Source organism: Triticum urartu, chromosome 5A, assembly GCF_056163025.1.
Source record: "Triticum urartu cultivar PI428250 chromosome 5A, HENAU_Tu73, whole genome shotgun sequence".
Taxonomy (NCBI): Eukaryota; Viridiplantae; Streptophyta; class Magnoliopsida; order Poales; family Poaceae; genus Triticum; species Triticum urartu.
In genome coordinates, this window is record NC_141877.1 from 442,538,612 (window position 1) to 442,551,940 (window position 13,329).

General features: G+C 43.4%; 1 protein-coding gene across 1 annotated transcript; it reads left to right on the forward strand.

Annotated features, from left to right (window-relative positions):
- The first annotated feature begins 11,332 nt into the window (after window positions 1-11,332).
- LOC147971820 (uncharacterized) lies at window positions 11,333-12,227 on the forward strand. The gene is made up of 2 exons (XM_087522862.1): window positions 11,333-11,498; window positions 11,575-12,227. Exons 1-2 carry the CDS (start codon window positions 11,333-11,335, stop codon window positions 12,225-12,227), a joined length of 819 nt encoding a protein of 272 aa, XP_087378988.1.
- The last annotated feature ends 1,102 nt before the right edge of the window (window positions 12,228-13,329 follow it).

Below are 13,329 nucleotides of genomic sequence, written 5' to 3' on the forward strand. Positions count from 1 at the left end.
TTTCATTATTTGGCTGTGTGGGCTCTAAGGCCTCGTCGTCGAATTCACGTAACAGCTTGTGCTTCGGATAGCTCTTTGTGTGCTAACTTCCACCATACTTTGCTTCGCTGTCGAGCACTTTGTTCCACCTACTGTTGAGTGTGTTTTGTGCGGCCTTAAGCCTTTGCTTCTACTTCTTTAGACTCCTCATCATGGCAATAAGCCTTCTGTGGAGGTTCTCTTGCTCCAAGTGTGTTTCCGGGATGATGTGTGCATCTTCGTCCAGACTGTTTTTCTCCCCAGATGGGGTTTGATGAGGGTTATCCTCGGTGTCTCCGTGCTTGGATGTCGGATCCGTACTATGTTCGCCGCTTGCAGCTTCATCGTGCTCTGCCATCGGGGCAATGTGGTCGTCGTTTCCTCTGGAGTTGACTAGAGTGTTATTTTCTCTTGCGCTGTTATCGCTGTTTTTGCTATGGCGAGACTTAGAGCGGCGCCACTGACGTCGGCGCTTGGGTTGCTTCTTGGAGGGGCCATCCTCCGTTGTCTCTTCGCCATTGCCTTCCTTGGGTGTATCCACCATGTATATGTCATGTGATGAAGTGGTTGTCCGGCGCCCTGTGGGCGCTGGATCCTGTTCGTCTCCTGCATCTTTGTCCATGACATCGATGTCTTCGGAGTAGAAGTTGAGCATGTCGGTTAAGTCGTCGACAGTGGCTACTAAGTGGGTGGTGGTTGGGCAGCGAATTTCTTCGTCGTCCGTGTACCATTCTAGACGGACATAGTTCGGCCAAGGTTCTCCTAACAAGGAGAGAGACTTTAATGAATTTAGCACTTCGCCGAAAGGCGAGTGCTGAAAGATATCTGTGGAGGTGAACTCCATGATCGGTGACCAGTCGGATTCGATGGGCACGGATGCAGGCAGCTCGGAGTCCGTGGCTGGAGATGAATCCAGTGGTTCGGCGACACGGCTCTCATAAGGGGTGAAGTCAGTATCCGGCTCCATCACCACTGAGAGTGAGGCCTCCATGGCGGGGTCTATCCCTCCATCCTTGGATGGTGCAATTTGCCCTGGATTGAAGGCCAGAGTAGTTGTAGATGCGATCTCCCGGACACTGTCAGACGGCAGAGTTACGTCGTGCTCGTCGTGACTGTGCGACACACCTGACACGGGCTCGAATCCGTCCAAGATCAAGTCTCCGCAGATGTCGGCAGTGTAGTTTAAGTTTTCGAATCTGACCTGATGGCTAGGGGCGTAGCTCTCGACCTGCTCCAGATGGCCAAGCGAATTGGCCCGCAGTGCGAAGCCGCCGAATACAAAGATCGGCCCGAGGAGGAAAACCTCACCCTGGACCGCATCGCTATCGATGATCGAAGGAGCCATCAAGCCTTATGGTGACGACACAGTGGAACTCTCAATGAAAGCACCAATGTCGGTGTCAAAACCGGCGGATCTCGGGTAGGGGGTCCCGAACTGCGCGTCTAAGGCGGATGGTAACAGGAGGCAGGGAAATGATGTTTACCCAGGTTCGGGCCCTCTTGATGGAGGTAATACCCTACGTCATGCTTGATTGTTCTTGATGATATGAGTATTACAAGAGTTGATCTACCACGAGATTGTAGAGGCTAAACCCTAGAAGCTAGCCTATGGTATGATTGTATATTGTCCTACGGACTAAACCCTCCGGTTTATATAGACACTGGAGGGGGCTAGGGTTACACAGAGTCGGTTACAAGGGAGGAGATCTACATATTCGTATTTCCTAGCTTGCCTTCCACGCCAAGGAGAGTCCCATCCGGACATGGGACGAAGTCTTCAATCTTGTATCTTCATAGTCCAATAGTCCGGCTGTCCGGAGACCCCCTAATCCAGGACTCCCTCAGTCATCTTATAATGCTACCGCCGTACTAAGCAAAATAAGATGCATAAAGGATAAACATCACATGCAATCAAAATGAGTGATATGATATGGCCATCATCATCTTGTGCCTTTGATCTCCATCTCCAAAGCACTGTCATGATCACTGATGACCCAAAAGTATAGGGGATCTATCTTAGTCCTTTAGATAAGTAAGAGTGTCGAACCCAACGAGGAGCAGAAGGAAATGATAAGCAGTTTTCAGTAAGGTATTCTCTGCAAGCACTGAAATTATCGGTAACAGATAGTTTTGTGATAAGGTAATTTGTAACAGGTAACAAGTAATAAAAGTAAATACGGTGCAGCAAGATGACCCAATCCTTTTTGTAGCAAAGGACAATCCTGGACAAACTCTTATATAAAGGAAAGCGCTCCCGAGGACACATTGGGAATTATCGTCAAGCTAGTTTTCATCACGTTCATATGATTCGTGTTCGGTACTTTGATAATTTGATATGTGGGTGGACTGGTGCTTGGGTACTGCCCTTCCTTGGACAAGAATCTCAATTATGATTAACCCCTCTTTCAAGCATCCGCAACTACAAAAGAAGTATTAAGGTAAACCTAACGATAGCATGAAACATATGGATCCAAATCAGCCCCTTACGAAGCAACTCATAAACTAGGGTTTAAGCTTCTGTCACTCTAGCAACCCATCATCTACTTATTACTTCCCAATGCCTTCCCCTAGGCCCAAACAATGGTCAAGTGTCATGTAGTCGACGTTCACATGACACCACTAGAGGAGAGACAACATACATCTCATCAAAATATCGAACGAATACCAAATTCACATGACTACTTATAGCAAGACTTCTCCCATGTCCTCAGGAACAAACGTAACTACTCACAAATCATATCCATGTTCATAATAAGAGGGGTATTAATATGCATAAAGGATTTGAACATATGATCTTCCACCAAATAAACCAACTAGCATCAACTACAAGGAGTAATCAACACTACTAGTAACCCACAAGTACCAATCTGCGGTTTTGAGACAAAGATTGAATACAAGAGATGAACTAGGGTTTGAAATGAGATGGTGCTAGTGAAGATATTGATGGATATTGACCCCCTCCCGATGAGAGGATCGATGGTGATGACGATGGTGATGATTTCCCCCTCCCAGAGGGATGTTTCCCCAGCAGAACAGCTCCGCCGGAGCCCTAGATTGGTTCTGCCAAGGTTCCACCTCGTTGCGGCGGCGTTTCGTCCGGTGAGCTTGCTTATGATTTTTTCTCGGACGAAAGACTTCATATAGAAGAAGATGGGCACCGGAGGCCTGCCACGGGGCCCATGAGACAGGGGGCTGATACGTCTCCAACGTATCTATAATTTTTGATTGCTCCATGCTATTATATTATCTATTTTCAACGTTAATGGGCTTATTTTTACAATTTTATATTATTTTTGGGACTAAACTATTAACCGGAGGCCCAGCCCATATTGTTGTTTTTTTGCCTATTTCAGTGTTTCACCGAAAAGGAATATCAAACGGAATGTAACCTTCAGGAACATGATTTTCTCAACGAACGTGAACCAAGAGACTTGGAGTGGGCATCAAGAAACAATCGAGGGGCCATGAGGTAGGGGCGCGCCTACCCCCTGGGCACGGCCTCCACCCTCGTAGGCCCCTCGTTGCTCCGCCGACCTACTTCTTCCTCCTATATATATCCACGTACCCCGCAAACATCCAGGAGCACCACGAAAACCTAATTCCATCGCCGCAACCTTCTGTACCCAAGATATCTCATCTTGGGGCCTTTTCTGGAGCTTCGCCGGAGGGGGCATTGATCCTGGCCTCTTCGGTGATGTGTGAGCAGTTTACTTCAGACCTTCGGGTCCATAGCTAGTAGCTAGATGGCTTCTTCTCTCTCTTTGGATCTCAATACAAAGTTCTCCTTGATTCTCTTGAAGACCTATTCGATGTAATCTTCTTTTGCGGTGTGTGTGTCGAGATTCGATGAATTGTGGGTTTATGATAAAGTCTATCTATGAACAATATTTGAATATTCTCTGAATTCTTTTATGTATGATTGGTTTATCTTTGCAAGTCTCTTCGAATTATCAGTTTGGTTTGGCCTACTATATTGATCTTTCTTGCAATGGGAGAAGTGCTTAGCTTTGGGTTCAATCTTGCGGTGCTCGATCCCAGTGACAGAAAGGGAAACGACACGTATTGTATTGTTGCCATCGAGGATAAAAAGATGGGGTTTATATCATATTGCATGAGTTTATCCCTCTACTTCATGTCATCTTGCTTAAGGCGTTACTATGGTCTTATGAACTTAATACTCTAGATGCATGCTGGATAGCGATCAATGTGTGGAGTAATAGTAGTAGATGCAGGCAGGAGTCGGTCTACTTGTCACGGACGTGATGCCTATATACATGATCATGCCTAGATATTCTCACAATTATTCGCTTTTCTATCAATTGCTCGATAGTAATTTGTTCACCCACTGTAATACTTATGCTATATTGGGAGAAGACACTAGTGAAACCTATGGGCCCCGGGTCTATTTTCCATCATATTAATCTCCCATCAACAAGCTATTTCTGGCACCGTTTATTTTGCTTTATTTACTTTCAATCTATATCATAAAAATACCAAAAATACTTATCTTATTATTATCATCTCTATCAGATCTCACTCTTGCAAGTGGCTGTGAAGGGATTGACAACCCCTTTATCGCGTTGGTTGTGAGGTTCTTATTTGTTTGTGTAGGTACGAGGTGACTCGCGCGTGGTCTCCTACTGGATTGATACCTTGGTTTTCAAAAACTGAGGGAAATTCTTACGCTGCTCTACTGCATCACCCTTTCCTCTTCAAGGGAAAACCAACGCAGTGCTCAAGAGGTAGCAAGAAGGATTTCTGGCGCCGTTGATGGGGAGATCTATGCCAAGTCAAAACATACCAAGTACCCATCACAACGCTTATCCTTCGCATTACATTATTTGCCATTTGCCTCTCGTTTTCCTCTCCCCCACTTCACCCTTGCCGTTTTATTTGCCCTCTCTTTTCCGTTCCCCTTCTCTCTTCCCAATTTGCCTCTTTTGACCGTTTCTTGTTTGCTGGTGTGTTGGATTGCTTGCTTGTCACGATGGCTCAAGATAATACTGAATTGTGTGACTTTGCCAATACCAACAATAATGATTTTATTATCACTCCGATTGCTCCTCTTACCGATGTTGAATCTTGTCATGAAAGATCCGTTTTCTGGCCTTCCTAGTGAAGATGTCGCTTCCCATCTAAACAACTTTGTTGATTTGTGTGATATGCAAAAGAAGAAAGATGTGGATAATGATATTGTTAAACTTAAGCTATTTCCGTTTTCACTTAGAGATCATGCTAAAGCTTGGTTTTCGTCTTTGCCTAAAATAGTATTGATTCATGGAATAGGTGCAAAGATGCTTTTATCTCTAAGTATTTTCCTCCCGCTAAGATCATCTCTCTTAGAAATGATATTATGAATTTTAAGCAACTTGATCATGAACATGTTGCACAAGCTTGGGAGAGGATGAAATTAATGATACGTAATTGCCCTACACATGGATTGAATGTATGGATGATTATACAAAAAAATTATGCCGGATTGAATTTTGCTTCTAGAAATCTTTTAGATTCGGCCGCGGGAGGCACTTTTATGGAAATCACTTTAGGATAAGCTACCAAACTCCTAGATAATATTATGATTAATTATTCTCAATGGCACACTGAAAGATCTACTAGTAAAAAAGTGCATGCAATTGAAGAGATTAATGTTTTGAGTGGAAAGATGGATGAACTTATGAAATTATTTTCTAATAAGATTGCTCCTACTGATCCTAATGATATGCATTTGTCTACTTTGATTGATAATAATAATGAATCTATGGATGTGAATTTTGTTGGTAGGAACAATTTTGGTAATAACGCGTATAGAGGCAATTTTAATCCTAGGCCGTTTCCTAGTAATTCCTCTAATAATTATGGTAATTCCTACAATAATTCTTATGGAAATTATAATAATATGCCCTCTTATTTTGAATCTAATATTAAAGAATTTATTAGTTCGCAAAAGAGTTTCAATGCTTTGGTTGAAGAAAAATTGCTTAAGATTGATGAGTTGGCTAGGAACGTGGATAGAATTTCTCTTAATGTTGATTCTTTGAAACTTAGATGTATTCCACCTAAGCATGATATCAATGAGTATCTCAAAGCCATGAGAATTTCCATTGATGAGTGCAAAGAAAGAACCGCTAGGATGCGTGCTAAGAAAGATTGCTTTGTAAAAGCGTGTTCTTCTAGTTTTCGTGATAATAAGGATGAAGATCTAAAAGTGATTGATGTGTCCCCTATTAAATATTTGTTTTGCAATATGAATCTTGATAATAATGGGACTGGAGATTATTAAACTTTAGTTAAAAGGCGACCCAAAAATTCGGAGTTTTAAGATCTTGATGCAAAAATTGTTAAAAGTGGGATTGAAGAGGTTAAAACTTTAAATAGCAACGAACCCACTATCTTGAATTTCAAGGAATTTAATTATGATAATTGCTCTTTGATAGATTGTATTTCCTTGTTGCAATCCGTGCTAAATTCTCCTCATGCTTATAGTCAAAATAAAGCTTTTACTAAACATATCGTTGATGCTTTGATGTAATCTTATGAAGAAAAACTTGAGTTGGAAGTTTCTATCCCTAGAAAACTTTATGATGAGTGGGAACCTACTATTAAAATAAAAATTAAATATCATGAGTGCTATGCTTTGTGTGATTTGGGTGCTAGTGTTTCCACGATTCCAAAAACTTTGTGTGATTTGCTAGGTTTCCGTGAATTTGATGATTGTTCTCTAAACTTGCACCTTGCGGATTCCACTATTAAGAAACCTATGGGAAAGATTAATGATGTCCTTATTGTTTCAAATAGGAATTATGTACCCGTAGATTTCATTGTTCTTGATATAGATTGCAATCCTTCATGTCCTATTATTCTTGGTAGGCCTTTCCTTAGAACGATTGGTGCAATTATTGATATGAAGGAAGGGAATATTAAATTCCAATTTCCGTTAAGGAAAGGCATGGAACACTTCCCTAGAACTAAAATTAAATTATCATATGAATTTATTATGATGGCCACTTATGGATTGCCTACTGTCGTGGGTTTGTCACGGCAGATGTCCTCGTGAAAGGACTTAGTTGTGGAGCCATCGCAATAGGTTAGCTTAAAGGGGTTAAACTGGACAAGGGGACACGGGAGTTTATACTAGTTCGGCCCCTTCGATGAAGGTAAAAGCCTACGTCTAGTTGTGATTGGTATTTCTAGGGTTTCGAAGGCCAGGGAGCGAATCCGCTTTGTCTGGCTTTCGAGTTGTTGTTGTCTGTCTCTAAACCGCGGCCGGGTCGTCCCTTTATATACATAGGATGACGCCCGCCGAGCTATGGAGTCCCGAAGCCGGTTTATAAACGTATCCAAGTTCGGCCTCTCTCTTTCTATCTTACTATACAAGTTACATGACTGGGTCGGTTTACATTTACATACTGTAACTCGCCTTTGGGCCCTCCGTAAAGCACTAGCATCTTTACATCTTCATGGGCTTCTAATCTTCAAAGAGTCAACCCGGCTACCCAAGGCCGGTTTACCTCCGGTAGTAATATCCCCAACATTAGGCCCCAGATTGGTTTGAACTTGTTCATGTCAATCTTCCACACTTTAGAAAAAATCTTCTCTCTTGTCTTCGTTTTTTATCTTGTAAACGGTCGTGACGTCATACTTCAAAATTACGATAAACCGTCCTGACATCATCCATCCGTTGATATCGGAGATTTCCTTCATTTAATATATATCCAGTTGTCGAGGCAACACCTTTATTAACTTATCCATTTTTTGGACTCCTCAACTCCCGCACTTGCCATTTTTCACTTCGCCTTATAAATAGGACCGAGGGGTCATTTTCACGGTTTCCTCCCATGCTTCTTCGCATCGTCTTCCTCGCACCGCTCAGCCTCTGGAACTCCGCCGCCACCGTCGACCGTCTTTCTGCTCCGACCTCGGCTGCTGCATCGCCCTGAACGCACCAGAGAATTGCGGCGCCCTTCCACTTCCTCACTAGCTCCGGTAAGTTCTCTGCTTTTTTCACCATAGATCTGTTCTAGGGTTTCGATATTCCTCGCAGGTCTTCCGAAGTTCATCAGTGCTATTCTTCCATGTTCTTCCTTTAATAGATGGACACTTCATGCTTGATACATCTCTTACCGTAGCTTACCTACCATGATCATCACAAATCTTTATGCGCAAAGAACTGATATGTCTGTCAAAAATTGCTTCAGTTCTGCACCCCTTCAAGATCCAATTATTTTTGCTTTCTGTCTTATCTCTAGATCTGAAAGTTTTATACATCACTGTGAAATTTGTTTCTCCTCGCACCAATATAAGCGATTTGATATTGGATAAATAGTCTATGCCATTAGCCCTCTGATAAACCGGAAGAGCATGTTACCTTCATAATTACGCTCCGGTTTAACAGTGTCTGATCAATCCTGCGCTAGCATTACCTTCTTTCTCATCATACTAGTCTCCGGGTTGTACCATTTATTATATTAGTACGTTTCTTACTCCCTTGTCTCTTGTGTATGATCATGCATAATTTATAAACCGGCCTTTCATTTTCAGTTTGTTCACTTTGCAATGGCCAAACAATTCACTGCCTGCAACTGGGCTCGTTCCCGGGTTACTGAGGCTCAACTGGATGAGATGGTTAGCATCGGCTCTCTGCCTAAGAAAACTGAGATCAAATGGCGAGCCCCAGGAACTGAGAATCCTCCAACCCCAAGACAAGGCGAAGTGGTAATCTTTGTTGACCATATAGGCCGTAGTTTCAAACCGCCAGGGTCAAAATTTTATCGAGATGTGCTCACCAGCTTCCAACTGCATCCACAAGATATTGGTCCCAATTCAGTCTCCAACTTATGCAATTTCCAAGTCTTCCGTGAAGCCTATTTACAGGAAGAACCAACTGCAGAATTGTTTCGGGATTTCTTTCACTTAAACCGGCGCACAGAGTTTGTGAATGGCCCGAATACAGAGCTTGGTGGTGTTTCGATTCAAAAGCGGAAAGAAGTGGAATTTCCTCATGCCAAACACCATAGCCACCCAAAGGAATGGAACCAAACATGGTTCTATTGCAGAGACACTTCGCCTGAAGATGAGAATCCCCTCCCCAGCTTCCGAGATCATAGATTATCCAATACTCACCCAATGCCACAATGCCTGAGCTCCTCAGAAAGGGCAAAATATGCGCCTCAAATCGCCAAGCTCCGGGCCTTTATGGCAAACGGTTTAACATGTGTGGATTTTGTACGTTGTTGGATATCCTAGAGTATCTTGCCGCTAAGCCGACGTCCCGGTTTAATGTGCGAATATACCGGTGAAGTTGACGATCCTCAACGCCACTGCAACATCCAATTATTTGAGGAAGAAATTACTGAAGGTGTAAAGAAGATTCTGAATGAATCGGAACTGGTCTGTAGTCAAACCGGCCTGAGTCCCTTCTACACCAAGAACAAACCGCCTGCTGTAAGCATTACACTTCCTCTTCATTTCTAATATCTTTGACTTATACAAGTTGTAACCCTTCTTCTTTATATGTATAGGGTGATGACCCCTTCTGGAAACGGAAATCCATAGAAAAAGCGGCAAAGCCAACTGGAGACAAAGTGGCCAAGCCAACCCGCCTCAAGACCAAAGCCGTAAAACGAACGTCAAAGTGGAAAACGGCTGACCGGATTAATATGGAGCTTGATGATGATACTGATGACCCAGAAGCTGAGGTAGAACTTGACTCACTTGGCTCTCTTTTTATGCATCTTGTTAACAATGATCTTGCTCAGGAGGAGGCCGAAGCTAGTCAGGCTGAGGACGTAGAGGTAATTACCCTTTCCTCCGGTTCAGACTCTATGCCAACACAAAAACCTCTCCAAACAATCCGGAAAGTAAGCTTTTCTCATCCTCTTGCTCACTTGGATCCAACATTTATTTTGAATACTCAACAGCATGAGGCTCGCCGGACAACTTGGCACTTTGGCCAACAGGTCACCTCTACCGGTTTACCTGATACTCTGGTTCGGAAGCGTTGGTTTGAGGTCTCTCCTACTTCTGACCATTCTTACCCCCAAGGCAGGTTATTTCAGACAGCCTCTTAATCCGTCTGATTCAAATTATCAGGTGACACCTCCTTCCTCTTCTGGTGAATCGACAGCAACTCAACTCCCCCCTTTGAAAACTGTGGCTGGGTGAGTTACAAAAAACCTTTCCTTTCAATGCGCCCTACATCTTTTGAACAGGATGTTAGCCCTTTTTATTCTGTTTGCAGGGCCAAAGCCAGACCCAGCAAGAAAGCTCGGGTCACCAATCCGCCAGAAGACCCTGTTGCTGAAGAAGAAGAACCAAGAGTTGAACCGGAGCAAACAGGTGAACCGGAAGGCCTCCATCCTGAAACAACGTTTCATGATCCGCCCCTTGACGGCCAACATACTGACGAACCCACAGATGTTGAGCCTGCCGCCCCTGATGCTGAACCAGCAGAACCAAACCGGGCTAATCCAATGAAAGACACTGAAATTCCACCATCATCCGCCCAAAATCCTGAAGGCCAAGGCGATGACGTTATTATTACTGGAGCCGGCCACAGTTCTCCTGGTCATCCCGTCATTTTGGCTCAGCATAGTGCCAAAGAAGAGCAAATTGCCAGGGATAAAGGTAAATGGAGCAGCGACTTATCAAACTATGCTCATCTTAACGCTGATGAGCTTCATTCTGGCTTCTTGAACCGTCTGCACTCAAACCGGGATTATGATGCCGGTTTGGTGAATTTGATGAAAGAACGATATGAGGTAAATTCTTCTCCCTTGCACATTGATTTATAGCTGAAATACTATTCCAAGTAGCCCCCAAGAGCCGTTTTATGATTGTCAATCATAAACCGGGTCTTTGTAACACTTTAAGCATCCCATCATTAATCCTTTCCAAGGCGTGTCTTCAATCATAAATAAAACTCATGTTTGAAAAATGAGATAACATTCTATAGCATAGCCCCCAAAGGCCGGTTTAACTTGGCAAGTTAATCCGGTTTTTAATCCACACCGCCAGTTTAGAACAAACGTACATTAGCCCCCAAGTGTCAAGGATAATGCTTGCATTGTTCTGGAGACTTGCATAGAAGGTAGTATTTGAGAGCAAATAAGCATTAGCCCCCAAGTATGAAGTGGATAACTTGTTATATGCTTTATACTTAGTGCATATATATGTTGTTTTGTTGAAGATACCTTCAATATTGCAGGCTGAACTGAGAAGCAAAGATGCCAAAAACTCTGACTTGCAAGAAAATGTGAAGTTGCAACAAGCCGAAGCTGCAAAAGCCAAAGAGGAGCTGACCCAGGCCCTAGCCGAAATGGAAAAATTGAAAGAATCCTTCAATCAAGATCGTACTGCATGGGAAACAGAAAAAGCCGGTTTGACCAAAAGAGTCGTAGATGCCGAGGAAGCCCTGAAACCGGTGGCTGAAAAACTAGCCGGTTTGAAGCGCGAAATCAACGCTATGACCTCTGCTATCTTTGGTAAGTATCTGCGTATGTATGTTGCATCAGTTAATGAATCTTAAAACTGACCACGATGTTGAAAAATCTTTGGCAGGAACTCGGATCACTCATCTTGGTGCAGATATGCGGATGAAGCTCAAAGCGGCATACACATTGGTTGAGCAGCTATACTCTGGATCTCAGCGAGCCATTAGTATAGCAGCTTATAACAAACCGTCACCAACATTGATTAAGGAAACACTTGAGAAGCTGGGCATGTTACCGGCGCGTATTGCCGAGTTGAAAAGAGCCGCTGCAGGAGCCGGAGCATTAACTGCCCTTATTCGAGCCAAGGCCTGGATTCCAGATCTTGAAGCGGAGGATATCATTAAAGGGTATCCATGCGTTAAAGAAGACGGCTCAAACTTTGACAATGATGATCTTCGGCGGTTGACCAAACAGATGCGGCCAGCGGCCAGCAAATTAGCTGAAGACACCGATTTGTCCCATTTTCAACCGTTTTATGATGCAGAAGGGAAAAGACAGCCGGCCGAGATCCATGAAGTCGAAGAACTTGTGCCTCCGATTCGTAAGCACACTTATGCCCCTGATATTAACCCTTCTGATCTAATCCATGAAGAAGCAGTATTCCGAGCTTTAACCGGAATCGATTGGTCAACGGCTGATTTCCAGTGGCTGGGGAGGGATGAAGAAGTGCGCGCACCAACTGATCCGCAACCGTCAAACCATCATGATGAAGAGTCCTGATCCGGTCGCCGGTTTATATGGCTACTGTGAAAAACAATGGCACTATTGAGCTGCTTTAAAGCTTCATGTAATAGGATAGCTGAAACTTTGTTTATCTGCCATGCCATCGAGCATGCTTCATATCCCTTTGTGAAAATCTGTGCCGCCCTTCAGGATATATTTTATGCATAGTCTATGATGACTTGCCTTCCTGGGTACAAAAAACTTAAAAGTGTCTAGCGGTTTACCGCTAAACATGTCATAATATCCAAGAAGTATATAGTACTTGAGCTGAATAACCAAGTGTTTGTACAAAAAATAATGTACAGAACATACCTCATTGAGTGAGCAAACGTGTATACGGCAAAGGTGTTTAACACCAACCCGATACGTTTGATAATCTCATCTTCAAAATGCCGGTCTATCTATTAAACCGGACCAGTATACCTACCGGATTTTCTTCATAACACTGGTGATTTAGTCAAACCATACCGGGTCAGTGTGCACCGGTTTATAACTAATCATGAGCCAACAGCTGGTGGTTGGAAAGAAAGCCGGATCAAGGATGCCAGTTTATCAAAAAAATACTTATGATTGTCAATAAACAAAATGCAAATAGGAAAATATGCGGGGCTTTTTACGAGCTGCCAGGCTCCAAATCGAGGCTTTTCATGGGCTGCCAGGCCTCTGAGTTAAACCATTTAACAAAGCCTTTTAAGATGGGCCTCCAATTAACCAATCACCGTTTTAACTATGACAAGTTCAGGGTCTGTAAAAGATTGACTTGTCAAACGTTCGATGGGTCATGCCAGGATTACCTGGATAGGAGTGGCTTACTTGATGAAGGCAGGTTAACCCGGGGTTTTAGGTGAATACACCAGGCTTCCAAGCCGTGGCTTGATAGCCAATTACGAAGGTCCTTTCAAACTCTTTGTTGCTTTGCAAAAAAGAGCCCCCAAGTAACTCTGTGAGCGATGCTCAGCGTGTGCCTATGTTTGAGTTTGTACAATGCACAATACTCTCTTTGGCTCCACAAATTTGTCCTTGTGTGGCTGAAAAGCCTATCAAGAGGTGTAGCTATGGTTCAAACATGATCAAGCCCCCTAGTGATTTTCTTTATCTT